Genomic DNA, 12,877 nt, shown 5'->3' with positions numbered 1-12,877 from the left:
ATGGGGGTGAATGGAGCTCAACAGCTAAAATCGAGAAGTTAATAGTTTCTAATCACCTTCACAGAAGTTCACTAGCACAGCAGAGAAACCTCTCCTGCGTGTTTCCTTTCCTCCAGCAGACGGACGCGAGCATCCCTGATCCTGAGCACTGACTGGCTGGCGAGTGGAGCAGTAAAGAGTGTAAAAGCTCTTAAAGACGTACCAGCAGCGTTAGTGTTTTATGCTGTTCAGGAAATGATTGAATCCTTTTACATTAAAAAAGTTTAAGAATTTATAAACTATGATTTTGCTCAAAAGATCCATATCAACCCATTAGTTTTGGACTCACTCAGGAGCGCCCCCTAGCGTCTGAGAATTCTCTTCTCTACAGCGCTCTGGCTTCAATTTCACGTCTTTCAGTACACGCCAAAACTAATATTTGAGTTTGATGAAAAACTGAAACTGTGATTAAAACAGCAGCGCTCCAACTGGGGCCTGGGAACAATCTCACAAGCTGCATCTCGCCTGAATTTCTTTTCTGTTTTATCCGTTATTAAATCTGCTTTGGCCACATCTGTAAAAGTGGTACTTTTTTCTGTGGTGCCAAAGAAAAGAGCCATGTCTCCTAGTGTAACGCGGCCCTCAGTGCCCAGCGGTGGGGTGGGGATCCTGGAAGTGGGTGTGCCTGGATGGTGTGGGGGTTGCAGTGCAGCTGCTCCTCCTAGTCGAGCGCCAGCCTGCTCACCTTTGCCTCTATATCCCTCCATCACCCCCCTGTATCACAGTTTATCACAACATTACAGGCCCAAAAATAAGGGCTTACCGCACATTCAGCATCGGCACGTAGCACTTTGATATTTAACTAGGCAAAATGTTTGGCCTGTTAATAATACTACTGTAACGCGCTACTGTCAGGATGCACGAGCAGGAGTTTAAACAAACTCCAACTAGTCCAAAACGCCGCAGCCAGGGTCCTCACTAAAACTAGAACATCTGATCATATCAGTCCAGCGCTATCATCACTTCATCGGCTGCCTGTTAAATTCCGTATTGATTATAAAATCCTTTTATTGACTTATAAAGCCCTACATGGTCTCGCTCCTGAGTACCTGCAAGACCTTGTTTCTCATTATGAGCCATCACGACTACTCAGATCCCAGAGCGCTGGCTTATTAATAGTCCCCAGAATTCCTAAGGCTGCAGCTGGGGGAAGAGCTTTCTCTTATAAAGCCCCCAAACTCTGGAATGATCTTCCAGAAACTGTTCGGGACTCAGACACAGTCTCAGTCTTTAAGACTAGGCTGAAAACTCACTTGTTCAGTTTAGCTTTTGGTAGCTAATGTTCCCCCCTAGATAAAGGCAGCAGATCCAGGGGTCCATGGACACAGGGAATTATAGTAAACTGAGACGCTGGTTAATGATAGAAGTGCTTTTAAATAAGACGTGAGTAAAAGTTCAAAAGGCTTAGGTCAAAAAACGACTTGTGTATCGCTGCTGTCAGAACGAAACCTTGTATGTCCATTTTTCATTTTTCAGTTTTTGACATGATTTGAAAACGCCTGTTTTCTTTTACATTGTTTGTAAATTTCATGGTGATTGGACCAAAAGAAACAGCCCAAAATGACTTGGAAAGACGTCCGGTTCCATTGGCTTCCATTAAAAGTAAAACAGGTTTTTTCCTTCTCCTGTAAAGTTCCCATTTGGGGATACGAGGTTTTCAGCAGACAACAGCGATACATTGCTGCCTCTTTGTAATAAGCAAGATAGATGTATTTATAGGGGACTATTATTTATAGTTGGTTGTACATTCTTCTTTTCATATTGTACTACCCTTATTATTATATCTGTGCTGGTACGAGTGGATCAGACGCAGCAGTGCTGTAAACAGTGAGTAAACAGTAGAATCCTTTACTCACTAATATAAAATATTATGATATAAAAACACTCAGCTGAGTAAAAATGTCACAATATTTTCCTTACTACACATAATTAGCGCAAGATTTTCTTTTCTTCACCCGATGACTGGTGATGGTACAGCTGTCTGTGGCCTGGAGTCCAGCAGAGCACAACTGACCGCTGTCTGTAGGTGGGCAGAACGACTGCTCACCAATAGGATGTCAGGAATTATTGAATATATTATTTAGGAAGCAGTTTATAGCTGATTTGGGGATTTGGAGACCTCTCTGGTGGAAAACTGTAATTGCATGCAACAAACACTGAGCTGGACCTTTTTCCGTAATATAGCTGTAAAATTCACTGGATCCTCTAGTTCTCTGTCAGGTTTCTCTCCCAACACAGTGACTTTGAAACCTCTCCAATGGCTGACTTGTCAATCATCAGTCACATTTGGTCATACAGCGTGCGGTCACCCAGGCGTGGTCAATGAAGAGGGGCTTGTTTCAGTATCAGTGCTGCAGAACACAAACATCTCTGTATTATGACTTAGATTAGTGGCTGTCAGCATCAATCACTTTATCCGTTTTTTAAACAAGGCGCCACAGTAAAAATGGACTTAATGCACATACACTGTAGTTCCAAAAGTCCTCACTCCCCCATCCAAATCACTGAATTCAGGTGTTCCAGTCTCTTCCATGGCCACAGGTGTATAAAGCCGAGCCCCTAGGCCTGAATTCCTGAAAATGGAAAGACAGATGATCTCCCTAACTTTGCTAATTTGAAGGTGCTACTAATTTTAATATCTCAGCCAACTGATCTGATTGACTAGAGAGAGCCAGAATGCCCTTCCCTTCTTCAGATCTGAGTGTGACTGTATGTCTAATAGCGTATCCTGGCCTTGTCCCAATCTGCTGACTTCCGTAGACATCCATAATAATTGCTCAGTTGCTCTCACCAGAGTGGACACTTCTATCTTGTGATTGATGCACCGTCCAACTTGGTGAACTCCACGCTGGCGTGCTGGCGATTACGGTTACTGTGCTCCTCGGTGAGGCGTCGTTTGTCCTTGCAGTTTAATCTGTGGAGGGATCGGTGTGGTCCATCCTGCGCTGGGAGGCTGCAAGTCTTCCTTCCATTTCTATGGCAACAGGCTTTTGAGAGCACTAGGCAAATGCCTCATGCAGCAGAGGCGTGGGCGTTGACACACTCCATTGTGTGTAAGAGGAAGAGTGTGCATGTGGGTGGGTGAGTGGATGTGTAGGTGATGGATCTGCGTATGGCTTGAAGAGCCAAAAGAAGAGTGATCTACAGCTGTAGTTGATCTATAGTATGAAAACTTACGCCAGACCACCCGACCAGGCTGTCTGCATGTCCAAACAGGGATCAGATGCTGCAGCAGCTAAAGCCAGGGATAAATCTGTCTGTGCAGCTTGACAATTGCTGGAAGCAACGTTCCAACTTGGACAAATACAAATAGGAATGTGTTGTCTGTGTGTTTGGCATCGCGTGGCTTGGACAATACTTTTCCTCGACAGTGCAGTGGGAGAAACGGCCCGTTCACTGCCGTTTTAGGCACAATGTGAATTGGTTATGCGGCTTCCGCAAACACGGCCGCGCCCTCTGACACGCATTCAGTGGCGGGTATAAACAGGATAGATGCGTCCTACTGATTGAGATTGCTTTTAGCACAGTGGTCACAAAGGCCTCAAGCTTTTTCATGGGATCCAAACATCCGAGACCACGTTGAAAGTTGGACATTTTTTCTGGAAGTAAGTTGTAGAATTTCTAGGCCACTGATTAAGTGTAAGCACCTTTTACATTGGCCGTGTTAAAGAGCCCTTATCGTTCGCTTTTCTTGCGTTTTATACCAGGTGGCTTGATGGCTTGATGTTTGCCTGACCCTCACTCTTCTCTCTGGCCTTGTCTGTGCAGATGAGCGCGAGGCGGTGCAGAAGAAAACCTTCACAAAGTGGGTGAACTCCCACCTGGCTCGCGTCTCCTGCCGCATCACTGACCTCTACATGGACCTGAGGGATGGCCGCATGCTCATCAAGCTCCTGGAAGTGCTGTCTGGAGAGAGACTGGTAAGTAGCCTGCGGCGCCAAACAGCTTCAAACAGGACGCTGCTTCTGCACCAGAAGTGAACAGAATAGTCTGAACTTCTTGGCCTGAACTTTACGCCTTTAATTAATAATCTCAGTTTAAATTGCAGTCGCAAAGTTCATCAGAAACCGCAATTAGGCATTTTCAGCTAATCGTTCAGCCCTGGTTCTAAACTGCTCCATCGCAGGGAGAGCTGGAACCGGTCTCAGATCAGCATTTAGAAGAACGTCCAGAGAAAAGCCGACGGATCCACTTGGAGGGGCCTGCTTCTGAAGAGCCCATCTGGCCTAAAACTATCATTTTAGCATGTTTTTCTTCTTTTAGTGTTTCCTTACTACATTACCCAGCATGCTTTGGTGAAATATGTCACGTAACTGTTGAAACCCCACCAGTTTCTGCTAGCTGGCTAGAGCAAAAGAAAGACCCTTGTTTTTTCAAGGGTTCTAGTAAAGACATTGGTTCTGTATAGAACCATGAACACTCAGAGAACCATTTGCGTGATTAAAGGGTCTCTGCATGGTGAAAACGTTCTTCAGTGTGTTGTTTATGGTTCTGTATAGAAACTCTTTGAAAATGGTTGCATATAGCACCGAAAGTGTTTATTGCTCTAAACTTGACATCGTAACAGATGAAGAACCCTTTTTGGTTCTGTATAGAACCACATACGATACATTCTCTATCAACCCAAAGAACCGTGCCACCAAAGGACCGTTTCAGCATGCGAATGATTCTTTGAGCGTTCATGGTTCTATATAGAGGCGTTGTTTTAACTTGAGAATCCTCCCACCTTTAAACCGGTGAGACCGAGGGAAGCAATGCTGAGCTACAGAACATTACATAAGACATTAAATGGTCGTTTCAGGCCAGAAGGCTCTTTAAACCCAGATGGGCTCTTCAGAAGAAGACCCCTCACAGTGGATCCGTCGGCGATTCTCTGGACATTCTTCTAAACTGAGACCAGTTCCAGCTCTCCCTGCGATGGAGACGATTCTTTGAAGATGTGTGTCTTTGTGTGTTTATGTATGTTTATTCATGGATGTATGTAAAGATATATACATGGGTGTGTGTGTGTGTGTATATGCATTATGAAAAAGATGTATAAAAGAAGTTAAGAATTCTGGGTCCCAATAGGGGCTGGTGGTGTGGTCAGTGGATAGTGGCCCGGGGTTTTAAATAAATAAAAAATAATAATTGCAGTTTTCTGATTAACTTTGCGACTGCAATTTAAATTGAGATGATTATTTAAAGGCATAAAGTTCAGGCCTGTTTTTGGCCAAGAAGTTCAGACTGTTCTGTTCTGGTTTGAGGCTCCACCCCTGAATGTAATGAGCCAGACTGCCATTAAGCTGTGGGTGTGATGTCACAACATGTGGACGAAACCTCAACTCTCCATTTTTGATGTTTTTCAGTTTTGATGCTGTTTGAAAAGGCCTGTTGTTCTTTACATTGTGTGTACATTTCATGATGAATGGGTCTAAATAAACGGCCCAAAATGACTTGGAAAGACGTCTGGTTCCATTGACTTCCATTAAAAGTGAAGTAAGTTTTTTCGTTCTCCTGTAAAGTGACCGTTTTGTAGATACGAGGTTTTGTTCCGACAGCAGCGATATGCTACCTTAAGCTTTGACTTGTGCATTTCTAGCGATTTTGCCTCTGAAGCCTGATGGAATCACATTCTGAGTCAGTGAATGTGTTCCACGTTCCCCTGACATGCTACTGCAACGTTAAGCTCTTAAAGTTAATCCTTAGGCCTGATCCACTGAACAGTCACACTCACTGTAAGCCCTCATTGTCTCCACGGACCTCAGCAGTGGCCCTTTGAACCCCATCCTTTCCGATCAACTCGAGCACGCAGCTCTGGAATCAAAATGCAATTAAGGTGGATTATGGACTGCGCCACTCCGGTCGGCCTCATCCCCACCAGCCCTGTCTTGTGACTTCCAGCGGAACGTGCCAGAAGCCCAAGTGCATTTCACTGACGCTTTTGGCACGTCTGTGTGAGAAAGATGTGACCATAGTTTCAACTTCAGAGGAAATTAAATCCCTCACTACTGGAAACTCTGTCGACTAACCCCCCGCTGCACCCACCCGTCCCTCTTCTGGCCATTGGGAGAAATCGTGAGAGCGAAAGAATACAAAGATCCCATCTTCAGTCAACAGGATGGAAGGGAGAAGGAGGCTGCGTGATACACGATGTGACGGGTGGTCAAGATGGCATTGTGCTTGTCACGTCACGTGATTGTAACTCGGAGCCAAGAAAAAAATCGTGGCAGGAACTGAGCTCAAGTCTTCTGATGAGCTGAAGAATACCATTCACGCTGAAGCAGGAAGAGCCTCACTGCCGTACACTGTAGCGGCTGCGTGAACTTTTGTGCTTGTTTCTCAAAGAGAGACGAAGAAAATATCAGTCCTCTTTCGAGGAATAAGGCACACCGCAAGCTCACACACAAATGACATGTTTAGAACAGGAATAACAGCATGGAATCTCTTTAATACAGTTTAAGGGCAGTACGTCGATGGTAACTGACCCCATACGCGAGAGAGATATCGAGGGAATTGAGGGGGCCAAGTCAACAAGGACATGGTGCACGCAAGATTTCACACAGACAAGTGGAAACAGGGTAACCATTGACTAAAACATAGACGAGACACTGCTGAACTGTGGTGAGACGAGGCAGAGAGAGGCAGATAAACCATGGACATAGCCTTAATACGCAAGGCCTGCTAGACCAGAGGTCACTAATAGCCGATCCAGACCCAGACGCAGGACCTGGACATATAAACTATGGAGAATTGTCTTTTCGACCAGGTGGTCATGTTTTTATCAGCGTAACATTTCTAGTCATTACAGCAACCTAGGAGACTCACAGGCCAATCACATGCTTGGTAAATGAGACACGTGATGCTATTCAGCCAATCAGATCTGTGCATTTACGATGAGCTCTGAGACTGGGATGCCACACAGGGGAGGGACGAGGAGAGAAACAGCAGTCAGAGAAGAAAGTGAGTCAGAGGGAAGATGGCGTGATCTAAAAAGAGAAAACTGACAGTAAATGTTGGTGAAATCTGACCGAACTGGACTTTATTTGATCTGATGTTCAGTAAATGTTGGTGAAATCTGACCGAACTGGACTTTATTTGATCCGATGTTCAGTAAATGTTGGTGAAATCTGACCGACCTGGACTTTATTTGATCTGATGTTCAGTAAATGTTGTTGAAATCTGACCGACCTGGACTTTATTTGATCTGATGGTCAGTAAATGTTGGTGAAATCTGACTGAACTGGACTTTATTTGATCTGATGGTCAGTAAATGTTGGTGAAATCTGACCGAACTGGACTTTATTTGATCCGATGTTCAGTAAATGTTGGTGAAATCTGACCGAACTGGATTTTATTTGATCTGATGTTCAGTAAATGTTGGTGAAATCTGACCGAACTGGACTTTATTTGATCCGATGTTCAGTAAATGTTGGTGAAATCTGACCGACCTGGACTTTATTTGATCTGATGTTCAGTAAATGTTGTTGAAATCTGACCGACCTGGACTTTATTTGATCTGATGGTCAGTAAATGTTGGTGAAATCTGACTGAACTGGACTTTGTTTGATCTGATGGTCAGTAAATGTTGGTGAAATCTGACCGAACTGGACTTTGTTTGATCTGATGTTCAGTAAATGTTGGTGAAATCTGACCGAACTGGACTTTATTTGATCTGATGTTCAGTAAATGTTGTTGAAATCTGACCGAACTGGACTTTATTTGATCTGATGTTCAGTAAATGTTGGTGAAATCTGAACGAACTGGACTTTATTTGATCTGATGTTCAGTAAATGTTGGTGAAATCTGAACGAACTGGACTTTATTTGATCCGATGTTCAGTAAATGTTGGTGAAATCTGAACGAACTGGACTTTATTTGATCCGATGTTCAGTAAATGTTGGTGAAATCTGACCGAACTGGACTTTATTTGATCTCATGTTCAGTAAATGTTGGTGAAATCTGACCGAACTGGACTTTATTTGATCCGATGTTCAGTAAATGTTGGTGAAATCTGACCGACCTGGACTTTATTTGATCTGATGTTCAGTAAATGTTGTTGAAATCTGACCGACCTGGACTTTATTTGATCTGATGGTCAGTAAATGTTGGTGAAATCTGACTGAACTGGACTTTATTTGATCTGATGGTCAGTAAATGTTGGTGAAATCTGACCGAACTGGACTTTATTTGATCCGATGTTCAGTAAATGTTGGTGAAATCTGACCGAACTGGATTTTATTTGATCTGATGTTCAGTAAATGTTGGTGAAATCTGACCGAACTGGACTTTATTTGATCCGATGTTCAGTAAATGTTGGTGAAATCTGACCGACCTGGACTTTATTTGATCTGATGTTCAGTAAATGTTGTTGAAATCTGACCGACCTGGACTTTATTTGATCTGATGGTCAGTAAATGTTGGTGAAATCTGACTGAACTGGACTTTGTTTGATCTGATGGTCAGTAAATGTTGGTGAAATCTGACCGAACTGGACTTTGTTTGATCTGATGTTCAGTAAATGTTGGTGAAATCTGACCGAACTGGACTTTATTTGATCTGATGTTCAGTAAATGTTGTTGAAATCTGACCGAACTGGACTTTATTTGATCTGATGTTCAGTAAATGTTGGTGAAATCTGAACGAACTGGACTTTATTTGATCTGATGTTCAGTAAATGTTGGTGAAATCTGAACGAACTGGACTTTATTTGATCCGATGTTCAGTAAATGTTGGTGAAATCTGAACGAACTGGACTTTATTTGATCCGATGTTCAGTAAATGTTGGTGAAATCTGACCGAACTGGACTTTATTTGATCCGATGTTCAGTAAATGTTGGTGAAATCTGACCGAACTGGACTTTATTTGATCCGATGTTCAGTAAATGTTGGTGAAATCTGACCGAACTGGACTTTATTTGATCCGATGTTCAGTAAATGTTGGTGAAATCTGACCGAACTGGACTTTATTTGATCTGATGTTCAGTAAATGTTGGTGAAATCTGACCGACCTGGACTTTATTTGATCTGATGTTCAGTAAATGTTGGTGAAATCTGACCGAACTGGACTTTATTTGATCTGATGTTCAGTAAATGTTGGTGAAATCTGACCGAACTGGACTTTATTTGATCCGATGTTCAGTAAATGTTGGTGAAATCTGACCGAACTGGACTTTATTTGATCAGATGTTCAGTAAATGTTGGTGAAATCTGACCGAACTGGACTTTATTTGATCCGATGTTCAGTAAATGTTGGTGAAATCTGACCGACCTGGACTTTATTTGATCCGATGGTCAGTAAATGTTGGTGAAATCTGACCGACCTGGACTTTATTTGATCTGATGGTCAGTAAATGTTGGTGAAATCTGACTGAACTGGACTTTATTTGATCTGATGGTCAGTAAATGTTGGTGAAATCTGACCGAACTGGACTTTATTTGATCCGATGGTCAGTAAATGTTGGTGAAATCTGACCGACCTGGACTTTATTTGATCTGATGGTCAGTAAATGTTGGTGAAATCTGACTGAACTGGACTTTATTTGATCTGATGGTCAGTAAATGTTGGTGAAATCTGACCGAACTGGACTTTATTTGATCTGATGTTCAGTAAATGTTGGTGAAATCTGAACGAACTGGACTTTATTTGATCTGATGTTCAGTAAATGTTGGTGAAATCTGAACGAACTGGACTTTATTTGATCCGATGTTCAGTAAATGTTGGTGAAATCTGAACGAACTGGACTTTATTTGATCCGATGTTCAGTAAATGTTGGTGAAATCTGAATGAACTGGACTTTATTTGATCCGATGTTCAGTAAATGTTGGTGAAATCTGACCGAACTGGACTTTATTTGATCCGATGTTCAGTAAATGTTGGTGAAATCTGACCGAACTGGACTTTATTTGATCCGATGTTCAGTAAATGTTGGTGAAATCTGACCGAACTGGACTTTATTTGATCTGATCTTCAGTAAATGTTGTTGAAATCTGACCGAACTGGACTTTATTTGATCTGATGTTCAGTAAATGTTGGTGAAATCTGACCGAACTGGACTTTATTTGATCTGATGTTCAGTAAATGTTGGTGAAATCTGACCGAACTGGACTTTATTTGATCTGATGTTCAGTAAATGTTGGTGAAATCTGACCGACCTGGACTTTATTTGATCTGATGTTCAGTAAATGTTGGTGAAATCTGACCGAACTGGACTTTATTTGATCTGATGTTCAGTAAATGTTGTTGAAATCTGACCGAACTGGACTTTATTTCATCCGATGTTCAGTAAATGTTGGTGAAATCTGACCGAACTGGACTTTATTTGATCTGATGTTCAGTAAATGTTGGTGAAATCTGACCGAACTGGACTTTATTTGATCTGATGTTCAGTAAATGTTGGTGAAATCTGACCGAACTGGACTTTATTTGATCTGATGTTCAGTAAATGTTGGTGAAATCTGACCGAACTGGACTTTATTTGATCTGATGTTCAGTAAATGTTGGTGAAATCTGACCGAACTGGACTTTGTTTGATCTGATGTTCAGTAAATGTTGGTGAAATCTGACCGAACTGGACTTTATTTGATCTGATGTTCAGTAAATGTTGTTGAAATCTGACCGAACTGGACTTTATTTGATCTGATGTTCAGTAAATGTTGGTGAAATCTGACCGAACTGGACTTTATTTGATCCGATGTTCAGTAAATGTTGGTGAAATCTGACCGACCTGGACTTTATTTGATCCGATGTTCAGTAAATGTTGGTGAAATCTGACCGAACTGGACTTTATTTGATCTGATGTTCAGTAAATGTTGGTGAAATCTGACCGAACTGGACTTTATTTGATCTGATGTTCAGTAAATGTTGGTGAAATCTGACCGAACTGGACTTTATTTGATCTGATGTTCAGTAAATGTTGGTGAAATCTGACCGAACTGGACTTTATTTGATCTGATGTTCAGTAAATGTTGTTGAAATCTGACCGAACTGGACTTTATTTGATCTGATGTTCAGTAAATGTTGGTGAAATCTGACCGAACTGGACTTTATTTGATCTGATGTTCAGTAAATGTTGGTGAAATCTGACCGAACTGGACTTTATTTGATCTGATGTTCAGTAAATGTTGGTGAAATCTGACCGAACTGGACTTTATTTGATCTGATGTTCAGCTGTATAAGATGCTGATATTCCTACTCGGCTGCTTCAGTAAACAGTATGTGGCACGATGCAAGTTGATGATGTTCAGACATTTGTTTGAGGAACTTTTCTCTAACTGGACCTTATTGAATTTTAATTAAAGACCCCTGACAAAGACTTTCTGGTTGCAGACTCCTCCTGGAGCAGGTAGTGGCTTCCCTGTCCACCCTAGAGGGTGTGTAATCAGCACTATACAGCTGGGTTTATTTGGTGGAGTAGTCTCAGTAGCTGCGTTCCTCAGCCGCTACGCCATAGCAGGACCCCTTATATACAGCCTTGAAATGCAGCCTACGTTCGCAGTGGTTTCGAGGTCTCAACAGATGTATCCTTCCCAACCTTCGCGTACCCAGAGTTCTGTGCGCACAAACAGTGCAAAGCAAAAAAAGTCCTTGAATTTGTCTTTGTTACCTTATAAAGTGTAAAATTATTCATTAATTAAAGCGTCGTCCATATATCGTGTTTTATTTAGAAGTATTTGTGTATATGTAGTTTATCGTACCACATACGCTTGTTGGCATAGTAGTTACCAAGGCAACAAACACAATGCAACAAGCTCTGTTTCCTCTCACCATCACCAGCTCCCTCACAGGTTTTGCACCATCAGCATGCAGCCTCATTAGGACTGTTCTATGTGTGAGCGACAGGCTGCTAAGGAGGAGTCTTCATAGGACAGACCTGCCCAGGACCTGCACGACTTCAGGCTGCAGCCTCGGATTTGGAACGCAGCTATTTCACCACAGGATGACTGTAATGTTCATGACCGTTGAGCACAAAATAAACTAGCAGAGGTGGGAGTGGCTACTCCACTGCCATCCCAACAAAATAGTTCCAGCGCAGAATGTTTGATTAATGTAGTCATAATTAAAGTGCCCGTCTACCCACTTTCCACTTGCTGAGAGAGAGTGCTGTCGGTCTTTTCTCTGAGATTGTTGATGGGTTTTCTTCCGTTTGATTTGAGCTGGTGGGACTAAATTTGGTGCAGGAGATTTCAGACCTGCTAAAGTACCAATCGGAGTCAGCAGTATGTAAACATCAGCCCCTCTCATTACTCCACCTCACACGGTGGCTGATCTCCTGCTGCTCCGAGTCCCAGACAAAACTCTTTGAGTGATTCCATACATGGGAAGTTCACATGGGACTTACTTCACCTTGGGCTGTTCTAGGAGCTCAATGACAGACTATGACTGGAAGAATGACTAACGTGATGGGTTCAGTTGTGATAACACTGGAGTACTTTACCCTGCCTCCCAATGTAAAACGAATCCCAGCCAAAGAGCACTACAGAGGAAAGCAGGAGAAGAGAGGAGGAGAAGCAGGACACTCCCTTGGGCAACAAATGGTCCACTTGGCCCAGGCTTTGGTAAGAGCTGTGCCTGTTGGCACTCTCTCTATAGGCTGCGGTGGAGCGACACCTTCTGGAACTCCAGACATGATGGCAGCAGAACCACCAGTGGTGCTGACATTACCCAAAACCAGTTCCTCAACAGTTTTTCTGTAACCCAAGAATCCACGTAACGTGGCATCCAAGGAGTGTGGCAGCAGAAGGGGAGCAGTACCCAGGGCTCAGAGTAACACCGAGTGGCAGAACATACAAGAATCACTGTAATGACGTTGATTGGGAAAGGTGAATATACACAAACAGCAAATCGCTGCTGTCTGAA

At 42.7% G+C, this 12,877-nt stretch overlaps 1 protein-coding gene across 4 annotated transcripts in view; it reads left to right on the top strand.

Annotated features, from left to right (window-relative positions):
• The window catches only part of LOC108414519 (spectrin beta chain, non-erythrocytic 1-like), a 147,861-nt gene that overhangs the window by 66,995 nt on the left and 67,989 nt on the right, over window positions 1–12,877 (top strand). For all 4 annotated transcript variants that reach the window (XM_037532858.1, XM_037532859.1, XM_037532861.1 and 1 more), the window contains one exon: window positions 3,808–3,959. In XM_037532858.1, coding sequence (XP_037388755.1) covers window positions 3,808–3,959 — 152 coding nt within the window. The remainder of the gene's footprint in view (window positions 1–3,807; window positions 3,960–12,877) is intronic.

The sequence above is a fragment of the Pygocentrus nattereri genome, chromosome 22 (assembly GCF_015220715.1).
Source record: "Pygocentrus nattereri isolate fPygNat1 chromosome 22, fPygNat1.pri, whole genome shotgun sequence".
In the NCBI taxonomy this organism is placed as follows: Eukaryota; Metazoa; Chordata; class Actinopteri; order Characiformes; family Serrasalmidae; genus Pygocentrus; species Pygocentrus nattereri.
This window is presented reverse-complemented; position numbering and strand designations above follow the sequence as displayed.